General features: G+C 37.4%; 1 protein-coding gene across 4 annotated transcripts in view; it reads right to left on the bottom strand.

The window, feature by feature from the left end:
- Cwc27 (CWC27 spliceosome associated cyclophilin) overlaps positions 1–12,483 on the bottom strand; it is a 180,172-nt gene that overhangs the window by 161,220 nt on the left and 6,469 nt on the right. For all 4 annotated transcript variants that reach the window (XM_052159394.1, XM_052159393.1, XM_052159396.1 and 1 more), the window contains 6 exons: positions 12,018–12,114; positions 8,201–8,313; positions 5,057–5,200; positions 3,319–3,417; positions 2,653–2,756; positions 697–766 (listed from right to left, as the gene is read on the bottom strand). In XM_052159394.1, coding sequence (XP_052015354.1) covers positions 697–766; positions 2,653–2,756; positions 3,319–3,417; positions 5,057–5,200; positions 8,201–8,313; positions 12,018–12,114 — 627 coding nt within the window. The remainder of the gene's footprint in view (positions 1–696; positions 767–2,652; positions 2,757–3,318; positions 3,418–5,056; positions 5,201–8,200; positions 8,314–12,017; positions 12,115–12,483) is intronic.

Raw genomic sequence — 12,483 nt, 5'->3', positions numbered from 1 at the left:
AAAAAACAGATATAATGTGCTCCAAATGTAGGCAAAATGTTCCCGTAGAATTTCCAGATGGTTTATAATGAGACTCAGAAGTCTATGGAAGGGAATGGTGAAATAAAAGGCCATGGGGCAGTATGCAATACAAGCCTCTACAGTTAGACACATGGTTAATTCCAGCTGTAGCTTCTTACTAGGTATGTGACTTTGAACAATTATAATTATAATTGTTCAAAGGCATTATTGTGTACCCTGCTTTCCTTATGAATAAATCCAAGTATTTATATAAATGAGGTTAATAATACCTATCTCTAAGGGCTGTAATAGAAACTGAGAATTACTGAAGCAAACACAATATATGGAAATAACATTAAAATGAATATTAAGTAACTGAGTTACTGAATGTTATTCTAATAATGATAAACACTGTCATATAGCAAAATAAAAGTAGTAACGAAATTCTGAATTTATAAATTTGAACTCCATTCAAAATACTTTAAGACTGGTTTCAACTGACAAAAAAAAAAGATTAAAAATAAATGAATAAGTACAAAGAATGCTTCTTTGGGAGGAAATCAATTCAGAACTGCACATGCCCTAGGAGCATCATGGTGCAGTCACCAGGCAGGTGAAAGGCAGCAAGCAAGCTGCTCCAGGAGGGCGGGGCGGGGCGGGGCAGGGCAGAGACATGCAAGTGCAGATGGAGGGTACCTGACTGACTCGGTTCACCTCTTCCTCCTCCTCCTCGGCCTCTTCTCCAAAAGAAAGCAAACTAAAATTTCTATTGAAAAAGAAAGAAAATTGAAGAGAAAGTTAAAAAAAATTAATAAACATCTCATTTTCAAATAATAGCATAGGTTTCTAAGAAGAACTACACTATTAGCACAGTATTAGTCTTCAGTAGGAGGGTTCCAGGATCTTGGAGCAAAGGACTTGGCCTCAGACTGCTACCGTTTCACCTAGCACCCACAACTGATGACTACAGACTAACTCTGGGTATTAATATAATGAACTTGCTGACACATGATAGAAATAAGCTTTTGATAGTTATCAAAGCTGGGAGGAAAATAAACATTAATAAATATAGAACCCTGAGGGGCTGTAGAGATAGTTCAGCAGTTAAGAGCACTGACTGCTCTTCCAGAGGTCCTGAGTTCAATTCCCAGCAACTACATGGGGGGGGGGGGGGGTCACAACCATTTATAATGAAATCTAATGCCCTCTTCTGGTATATCTGAAGTGTACTCAAATACATGAAATAAATAAGTAATGCTTTAAAATATATATACACACACACTGAGAGCACTACCGATGATTAACCTATTTTAATATCTGACATATACCCTTTAATATTTTAAAACTATGAAACACAAAAAGTTGAGGGGTAGAAAATGTCCCAGATCTTTTCAAACTAAACAACAGAAACTCAAATAAGATAAACTGTAAGTTATTAAAGTACCCTGTCAAGTTTTAGAAAAAGTAAAACATTTGGCAACAACTGAGTAATTTTTTAAAAAAAATCTATATGCAAGCAATGACCACATAACATCCCTAACACACTTGCTCAGAATAAAAACATAGGAAATATATAAAGAACTCAGATTTGTCATAAGGCTAAATGGTAACATGGAAACACTGTATCCTAGCACAGTGACAATGACCTTTCAGCAACAATGAATCGGAATAAAAAAAATCAATCATGGAAACAAAGAAACTCATACTGACATAAAAAGTGATTTTGTCACAGGACAGGCCTGTTTGTTGAAGTGCCTGGCTCCTCTCTGTCAATTTACTCATGCACTGACCTGTGGGAGCCCAGTATGCACTAAGCACCTATACTTCTGTGTACTATATGTACCCCTCTCCGTTAACCTTCCTGACAGCCAGGCACTGTGTTTATTACATCTGCCCCTGTATTTGCCATGAGGCAAACAAAGCTCAAAGAGACTGATAAACTTTGCTTAAGAACTGGGGGTGGCAGGCCCATATATAGAGATAACTGTCTGAATCTAATATTGAAATAGGATGGTGCAATTCAGCAAAATGGTAAGTTGAAATCTAAAACAGAGAAAAGTAATGTAAACAATATTGATATAAACTACTAAACCTTAAGAAAAACAAAATAGTGAAGGAAATAGTTTTGTTTAAAAATATTTACAAAAAGATTATACTGAATAGCACCAATATTTACTCATATTATACAAATTAGTAAATATTTCTCAATAACCAAGCTATGATTTATAAGCTATAGTGAATACTAAGCATTTATTTATTAACACACGTTATATGGCCATATAAGATGGTATTTTTTTAGCTTAAATTATATAATGTCAGACTGACAGTGGTGGTGCATGCCTTTAATCCCAGCACTCAGGAGGCAGAGGCAGGCGAACTTCTGAGTTCGAGGCCAGCCTGGTCTATAGAGAGAGTTCCAGAACAGCCAGGGCTACACAGAGAAACCCTGTTTCGAAAAACCCAAAAAAAAAAAAAGTTATATAATGTCATTAAATGTAAGAAATGTTCACTTTAAAACAAGCATCTCATCATTCTGTTAGCACCCAGGTTCAAAATTATATTCCCCTCTTTAGTAAACGATCATTACAAAAACAAACTAAATAAATAAATTATTGTCACTATTAAAGTTGAAAGAAACTCTATTATTAGTACTTTGTGCCTTTGGGTTTCAATTTCTTGACTTCTTCCTCCGGCTTCTCTTTCTTGGGTTTTTTAATTTCCCTTGGAATGATGTCATCAAAAGGATTAAACAAAACCTATGAAAAGAAGTAATCTGAAGATATTATTCCAGGATATTTATTTTACCAAAAAGTAAAAACTGCTACTGCCGTGTTCTAACATTAGTGTCTTCTTCTTCCCTACACAAACCTCATCTGCACAGTGCTGCAGGTCGACAGCACACTTTCAGTGCCTCATAGGTTGTTCCAAAACATTATGTTGTTTTCAAGTAAAAGACACTCTACCTGATACCTATTTGACAGAAGGAAAAACAGAAGGAATCCGCCCAGACGTTTGGACTCAAATGCTCTTAAGGATGGATTACTTCACTTCCTTGATAGAGGATAACTCTTAATTTACATAAAATCCTATTCTTTGAGCAAAGACACCTAATTCCTTTAATTCACAACATAATTCACTCTGACTTGAGCTTTTCATTCTTTAGATTATCGTCTAAAGTTTCATATTGGAATCCAAAGTCTTTAATTTAAAAAAAATCTGCATCAGAAATTGTGCCTTATGAAACAGACAGATGAGCCATGGTGTTTAGTAGAAAGCCTTTAGCTAATGATTTAACAGTGCCTCATAAATGGCGCCTACCTCACAACTCTTGATTCTGTGTGGATTGCGGGGTCTTTCTTCATCGTCAATATCCACTTCTGTCAGGCGTAGCATGTTGTACACTGTATCTCCTGTAACCTACCACACAAAAACGTAAAATGTGATGGCAAACATCCATGTTTCTCTCTTAAATAAACAGAGGAATTTTGAAAATATTTTAAATAAATGATAGACTTCTGGAAAAAAAAGTGTTTTAAAATAATTAAAGAGAACTTACATTTACCTAAGAATCAGTACAGCTAACAATGATGACGAAGCACACCTGACTCAAGGCTGGAGAACAACGCTGCACTCAAAGTTTTTTTTTTCTTTTTTTTATGTTTCCAGTGTATACAATGTTAGTTACTAAAAACAGACATACAACGTCAACCTTCTTACTGCATAACAGTTCATTCAAATACCACAAATTAACCTGGACTTCAAGCAGCTTAAGTATTAACAGTATGATAAATACTGTGCAGATTATTGCCTAATTTAATTTACACAAATACCTTAGACGTAAGAACTGCATTACCCTTCTTGTACAGATATGAGGATAGAAACTCAAGTTATAGTCCCAATAGTGGGACCATCTCCACTTCTGACTGCTATGATATATACATCATCTCTTGCACCTAGATTGTATAACAGACACTGTAAAACGCAGTAAAAGACCAGAACCCAAACCTCATCTCACTTTAAAAGAAAAAACAAAGAGGCAGGGAAAATCCATGATTACCAGAAAACCCTGGGTTAGAAATGCAGTCAAAGAACAGGACAATGCCTATTTCCTAGTGCATGCATTTAAGAAACAAGCAACAAGGTTACATCTCTACAGTTTGGGATCACACGAATTCAGAGGTTCAGTTGTCCAGCTATACTAAATTGCTTTCCTCCTTTTAGCAAAACCCTCTTTTTAGTCAAAATCATCTTTTGCATAGGATGTAAGGAAGCAATTTTCAGTGAACCAGCAGAGGGGGCTAAAAAGCTATTCATGTCTACTTTGTCTGAGAAATACAGGAGGGATCCTGACAGGAGAAGAAAAGGGAAGATGAGAGGAAGAGGCGTTCAAGAGCCCTCTTTAAGGAGAACTACTGAAGATTCTACAGGAAAATAACCTCCCTCGTTTGCTGTTAAATGTGGGCAGGATTAAATGAACACTATCCAAAGTAATACTTCTGATAAAATTATAAATACTAACACAAATTCCAGTTTAAATTTAAGAAAGTTCATCATTGGTAAACATTAAACAACAAAATATTTTTGGCTAAGTGTATTTTTAAAAATGTAAAACACCTAGGCATGGTGGTGCATGCCTACCACTCAGGAGGCAGAAGCAGGAGGATGACCAGCCTGGTCCATAAATTGAGTTCCAGGACAGCCAGGGCTACATAGAAAGCCCTGTCCTGCTCCCCTACCCCCTCACCCCCACCCTAAAAAAAGAAAAGGAAAGTGTGTAAAACAACACTGGCTAAGTGGCTATAAGTAGCTAATACCACTACTATGACTTAAAGAACATATTGAGACCATGACAAATAACTGACTTGACATACACAGTTCAGGTGGCTCTTTACAGTTCCTCATAATAGGAACATACTCCAACATTTTTGAAAACAGTAAGTAAATGAATATAACATTTTAAAGGCCGCATTATAAAAGTCAATTGTATGTATCACAGAAATTTAAAGAATAACATAAAATCCAAATCAAACCATATACTTAAGATATGGACACTAACCTTTCCAAAGATAGTGTGCTTATTGTTAAGTTCATCTGCTCGACCCAGAGTAAAGAAAAATTGACTGCCATTATCATGTGGACCAGCATTTGCCATGGCAACCAGCCCTCTCCTATTAAAACGCAACCGTGAGTGAAACTCATCCTGCAAGAATGAAAGAGATTTAGTGACTATTCTCAGTCATAAGAACTTTCATATTCAATCAGCTACACAGCAGACCAGCAAGGCTCAGACAATTTCTAATCAAAAATGCGGAAGCTTTATTTAACTGATTTTGAAGTACAATCAAATCCAAATTTACTATCTGTTCAACGCTCTTCAACCTGAATTCTGCAGCTTGTATCGTCTAAATATTCAGCCCCATAACTGTCTGATGGAAGTCTACGTACACAGAAGAAGGATGGATGCTCCAAGGGCGTCAGAGCCTAAGTTCCTCATTTCCCTACTGCCCTTCAGAGTCCTCCAAACCCTTACACCCGTCCACTTTTTCCAAGAAACCCATCTTTGAACTACTGTAAAGCCGCCAGCTATTGCTGCCCATGTTATGAAGCAATGAGTTTCTTCTTGCTTTTCAATTCAGAGATTAAACCATAAGTGTATTAATGTGGTTTCACTGTTTTTAAAAGTCCTAAACTATCCTGAGTTGACTCGTCTCAGAGATAGCACGAGTCTGACTTGGCAGAGTGTAACAGTGCAGGCGCTACTATTTCTCAGGTGCTTTCTGTATTCTGAGAGCCACTTAGAATTTCCCATCAGACTGGACAGTGGATTCATCCATGACACACACCTTAACACAATCAGTGCCTTTTAAGCATCAGAGGCTGCTTTTTTTTACTCTTAAGATCTGAACTCAGTACATCTCACTGGGAACCAGAGAGGCAAACACCTTGATGTTTGCCTTCTAGGCCTTCAGAAGAACTGTAAAATGTTCCTGTTGTTTAAATTCCCCTAATCTATGTGTGGTATTTCTGTACCATGTGTGCTGACACAAACTAACGTCATCTAAGAGGAGGGAACCCCAATTGAGAAAATGTGTCCATAAGATCAGGTTATAAGGCACTTCTTCATTGGTGTTTGAGGGGAGAAGGCCCAGCCCATTGTGGGTGGTGCCATCCCTGGGCAGGTAGTCCTGGGTCTAAGAAAGCAGGCTGAACAAGCCATGGGGAGCAAGCCAGTAAGCAGCACCCCTCCATGGCCTCTGCATCAGCTCCTGCCCTGTATGTGTTGCTGCCCTCACTGCTTTCAATGAGGAATTGTTATGTGAAACTATGAGTGAAATATAAACTCTTTGCTCCCCAAGTAGCTTTTGGTAATGATGTTTGATCACATAGTAAGACACCATGTTTAAAATGATCTATGAAAGAAGGTAATATAACTGTAATACTTTAAAATAGCAAAGCAAATAGCTTAGAAAAATGTCAAAAAGAGAAGTTAGGATAAATAACAGAATTAATAGGATAAGGAATACTTCCTACACAGTGGAGGTCCTAAAATTATGAGATCTAATTAACAGTCACCTGAGATTTTTGAAATATCATTTCCTACTTTCCAGGACCACTGTCATCTGAAATGCAACAATGAAAAAGCAAAAACAAAACAAGAAGAAAGAAAACAAGTTGCACTGTTCTTTTGAATAATCACAGTCACACTGTGGTGAAGCGCTGCAGTACACAGTAGCAATCTGAGCACTCAGGAGGCTCAGGCAGGCAGGCAGGCACAAACTCAAGGCCAGTCTGCATTATATTACAACTCCAGCTAGGGCAACAAGGCAGGACCCTCTTTGGAAACTGTAAAACAAAAATCCCACAGACCCAGGAAAAGATGAAAGGAAATTCCACACATTCTTTCCCACTAGAATAAATATGAAGTTTTCAAACATTTCCTGATTTTAAGAACCACTAACACTAATTTACTCAAAGAAGATAGCTAGCGTTGTTATAATTAGACTAATAACACATACAATTTTTGCTGTAGTTGAGCCCATTATTGTTCCTAATTTTGTAAATATTTTAACTCTTTCCTGTCTTAAGATTACACTGGCAGTCAAGAAATCACAGGCCAAGACTGGAGAACTTGTTCAGCACTTAAGAGCCCTTGTTGCTCTAGCAAAGGACCCACTTTGCAACTCCCAGCACCCACATAGTGGTTCACAGCCACCTGTAACTCCAGTTCCAGAGAATCCCATGCCCTCTTCTGACCTCTACTGTCAGCAAGCAGCAGGCAAAACACTCATGCATAAAAGAAAATTAATAAATCTAATAAAATTTTAAATAAGAAATCACTGGCCCATTCTTGACCAAATACATCTGTTTCCTATGTTTCTGGACTTCCTTCTACTCACTTCGTGACTGTCCATAATGCATGCACCTTGTACTATAGAGCTCTTTTGTGTACAGTAAGTTACACTGTGAGGGACTGGTCCCTCAAAAGCTTTATATTGAAGTCATGGTCTCTAGCATAGCTATATTTGTGGCTCTGACAAGGTGGAGAAGGTTATAAACATAATACAAGCGAGATTAAGACACGGGGTTGGGGCTCTCTTTCTACCCACTAGGGCTCATGTTCTCTTAAGGAAAGTGCAAGAGCCCTTCCTCAGACCTCTTCAAGGCAGGAAGAGAGATGATCAGTCACCGACTTGGACCTCCTACCCTCCACAAGTCAACAAGAAGTAAATTCTTATTTAACCCCCAGTCTCTTGTAGCAGCTCAAGCAAACTACTGAAAAATCCCATATAGCATTTAAATCAATTGTTTTAACTAAAATAGCACATTCAATGTTCTAAAAATTGGTTGCTGAGAACAGACACAGCCAAGTATCAGGAAATACACTGAACTTCTTTCTGAATTCTGCGCCTGCGCGTTCTCTCTCTCTCTCTCTCTCTCTCTCTCTCTCTCTCTCTCTCTGTCTCTCTCTCTCTCTCTTTCTCTCTCATTACAAGTTCTAGTTCTACCTTAATTTAATCTAACACAAAGGCTTGCCATAAAATAAATAAATCAGAAAAACTGCTCAGTAGATAGTATTTGCTCTTATCTCTGAACAATTTTCCTCTCCGTTGATTTTGTATACTACATAGACATTTCCTAAGACACTACCCCTTTTGCAGAGGCGTTCCAGCTGACCTAGAATACAGTAAATTGATCTGACCTTGAATGGAGCTCCGTAGATAGACTCTCCACCGGTGCCAGTGCCTGTGGGATCCCCACCTTGGACTATGAAGCCAGGTACAACTCTATGAAAAATGGTGTTGTCATAGTAGGCTGAAAAACAATATATCAATTTCTAAAACTTAGTATCACTTTAATTATCACAGTTAGTACACAAAAAAGCCACAGATTTAATTTCCAGAATGCTAAAGTTGGCTTTCAAACCAAAACCTTGCCTCTTCACTTCTTATAAAACATTCAATTTTCAAACACTATATGTTTCTACAGAAACAATGGTGGTTTAGTTTTTGGGGTTTTGTTTATTTGTTTTTAATCTCCATAATTCTCATATTATGAATTATTATTTTTAAAATAAAAAGAAGTTTAATACACCAAGGTCTCTCAATTGGGAGAAAGAGAGGACTAGCAAGTCTGCATCCCAGAGGCACTTATCAACATCTTGAAATACTTTTGGTTATAGAAATTGGGAAATTCTACAGGCATCTTGCACAAGATGGCAAGAATATTGCTAAGCATCCTAAAGCCCAAAGGACTGTTTCTGCAACAAAGAATAACCGATCCCTAGGGCCAACACTGCTGAGGCTGAGAAGCCTAAGTAGAGGTGATAGCTCATTTCTTGCCCCTTCCATTTCTCCTGATAAAAAATTAACTTACTAATACACAAGAAATACAAACCTGTAGATAGAAAAGTTATTAACTTATTGAAGTTCCAGCACTGTCTGTGCAGTCTTTTCCTTTTTTAAAAAAAAGTTGAATAAATAAAATAACATAGTTTAATTAAATACTCATTCACATTCTAAGTGATTTTTAGAAATTATTTATACATAAAAATACAATTTCTAGTATTTTTATGCAGCATAAATGATACATGGTCTGCCCTAGAATGTCTTCTCTGAGAGCAGAATCAGTGAGAAGGAAAAGGCTAATGAGGTAAACAGCACAGCAACCCACTGAGCTGTAGGACATCCCTTAAGAAAACTGAAAGTCAGTTGCCTTTTGCTTTGTTTCTTTTCCTTCTTTTGTACTATGTTTTGGACTGGCAACTTTCAAAAATATTTATTTTAAATCTTTACCTATCTATATAGCAAAGACCTTTAAGTCCAAGATTAAATCTGCAATTTGAGATCTTTGGGTTTTTCAAAAGGATATGACCATCTTTCACCAAGAAAGCCTGTTCATTGAAAGCCACATCTGAGATTGAGTCCCTCCTTTCTGTGCTTTCAATCATTTGCTTTTATTCTGAAAACTGTACATTGTTGCTGCTGTTGTTATACTGAAAGGTGCATTATAAGACTCAGAAACATTGTAATTTCTTCAAATCATACTTTATAAAGATTAAATGGAGTTATCTACGTTATTTTACTCCCCCAGGAAATACCTATCTTTTTATAAGTGTATGCATGTTTTGCCTGCATGTATGTCTGCATACCACATTCATGCTTGGTGACCATGAAGGTCAGAAGGCGGCACTGGATCTTCTGGAAGTGGAGTTCCTGATGTTTGCGAACTGCCATGCAGGTGCTTGGAATTGAACCCCAGACCTCTGACAGAGAAGAAAGTCTTAAGTCTTAAGTCTCAGCAGACTTAGGAGCTGAAGTGCTGAATCATCTCTCCATCAGCCCCAGGTTTTTAGTTAGTTAACAATAATTTCATTAAATTCTTGCCTGTTTAATCATTAAGAAAATTGCTCTAGCTATTTCTATAAAATTTCCATTCCTTTCTTCTATTTACTGGTCTTATAAAAATGGGAGAATATTGTTTTTCTTTTTGATGAAGGTAAGCTTTGTAGGCAACCAAATGTACCTCACGCTTATTTCATTGCTGTATTCTGTACAGATTCCTTCTGTTTCTTTATTCACCTGGTCCACGGATTACAATTTACCATTCATCCTTTCTAGTGTTTTTGTGATTTCACTTTCCTGTAAAATTTGAGCTTCTTTAAACTTATTACCAGAAGTGTCTCATGTGTTTCTTAGCTTTGTTGACGGTTATTCTAACTAAACTACCTGTCTGATTTTATTTCCTTCCTGCCTGCCATAGCAATTATTAATAATGGTCTTTGCAGACCTATTTTCTTTGTCTCATCTGAGGGATTGGATTCTTTTATCATTATTTCCTTAAACTTTCCCCTGTCGTGATCTATTTAACTAATTTCTTCTATTTGGAGAGCTTTGTCCATATCATACAAGAGGACACTCTGGATTCTTAAATACCTTGTTTCTGACACTACAAAGAACACTGTCTCTAAAAATCAGATCTAACTGGAAGACAATGATTTGCCAACACTGGAGGCATTTAAAGTCTCCATTTAAAGTATGTAGTACTTTCTAGAAGTCAACAAGAAACTGAAAACTGTATGAAATGCAAAGCTGCATAAACAAATATTCAAGAACCAAAAATACTAAGTGGATATAAAATTGTGCAAAGCTTCTTATAAAGAAAAACCATCATATTATGACTCAAAGTGATAATGAACCATGCCAGGTAGTGTGAGCTTTATAGAAAGCAGACTTTGAACAAAGTGATAAAAAAAAAAATGGCTCTACTTTAATAAAAAGAGTGTGAGAAACATCAAAAAAAAAAAAGCCAATATGAGGAGTATGGAATAGGAAATGCAATAATGGAATGTTCAGGAAGTAGAGAGAATGTTGACTAAAAGCACATGACTAGTGCAATGGGAAAGAATAAAAAGCTAGGAGCCAGGTCCTTAAAGACCCCATATCATGTGCACGGACAGAAGGTCCTTAAAGACCCCATATAATGTGCACGGACAGAAGGTCCTTAAAGATCCCATATCATGTGCATAGACAGAAGGTCCTTAAAGATCCCATATCATGTGCATAGACAGAAGGTCCTTAAAGATCCCATATCATGTGCATGGACAGAAAGCCAAGAAATAACAGGGAAGACCAGACAGGAAGTAACTATAGTCATGGAGATAGAAGTCCCAGCCATCTAGGGACAAAGCTGAAATCTGGTTTAGTGGTAGGTAATAGAAGTTTGCAGTAGAAACAACCATTTCACCATTAGATCAATTAGGCACAAGAAGGGAAGAAATGAATATAGTTCTGAAAGTAAGAACCACTTGGCTAGAGGCAGCACTAGAGTGGAAAGGGTGACACAGAACGAGAGGCATGCTTAGAGTGAGTATCTATATTTAAAGGAAAGGGGGTGAGCAGCAGCAGGCGGAGGAGATTAACATCAGGTACAACTTGTCTCTGTTCAAAGTGTAACAATCAAGCCTGGCATGGTGGTGCACTCCTGTAATCCCAGCACTTGGGAGGCAGAGGCAGGAGGATTTCTGAGTTTGAGGACTTCTGGTCTACAGAGTGAGTTCCAGGACAGCCAGGACTACACAGAGAAACCCTGTCTCAAAAAAAAAAAAACATAACAACAACAAAAAAAACCAAACAAACAAAAAAAAAAAAAACAAAAACAAAACAAAAAAACAAAAAAAAAGAAAGTGTAACAATTTACAGTTTATCTGGAGGAAAGTCGTTACTCTTGTGTCTATTTCCTTACACACTGCTCAGTGCCACGTGATTACTTGTCACCTCTGGATAACACCTGACCTCAATGCAAAAAACACATTGTAGTTTATTCTTTTCATTCTTTAAAAAGCTCACACCTCCAGGGTTTTACTTAGAGAGCTACTGTGTTGCCTTGGCTAGTTGGAAACTCAAATGTTTCTACATGAACCTCCCAAGTGCCGAATTCCGGAGCAGCCCAGCACACCCAGCACACATGCCCAGCTAAGGCACGTCTCTCTCCAGAATGTCAGGGACGGTAATACTGACCCTCCAAACAAAGCTGAAGGAAATTCCTGCATGCTTTCGGGGCTTCCTTGGACCACAACTCTATGTCAATATCTCCAGCAGTTGTTTTCAATAAAACCTAGAAAAAGAACATGACACCATAGTGAGTATTTAGTTTGCTTGATTGGTTATTCAACTTGCAACACTAACAAGTAACATTTTTAATTTTAGAAATATTACAAACTCAGCTTGGGTTTGTTGTTATATTGAATAGACACTCATTACATTACAGCCCAATCATCATCTGGAGACTAAACACACTATTTTCTTTTTTTTTTTCTTTACTTTTCATTTTCTTTTCTTTTTTTTATTATTTTCTAAATTATTTGTTTACATTCCCAACAATTGTTTTCCCCTTTCCCAGTTCCCCCCCTCCCCATATGACCCATAAGCCTTCTCTCCACCCATTCTCCAATCACCTCCCTTCCTTTTCTCTGTCCTGGTACTC

Source organism: Apodemus sylvaticus, chromosome 16, assembly GCF_947179515.1.
Source record: "Apodemus sylvaticus chromosome 16, mApoSyl1.1, whole genome shotgun sequence".
Taxonomy (NCBI): domain Eukaryota; kingdom Metazoa; phylum Chordata; class Mammalia; order Rodentia; family Muridae; genus Apodemus; species Apodemus sylvaticus.
The sequence above is the reverse complement of the archived record's forward strand: the minus strand, read 5'-3'. Positions and strand labels throughout refer to the sequence as shown.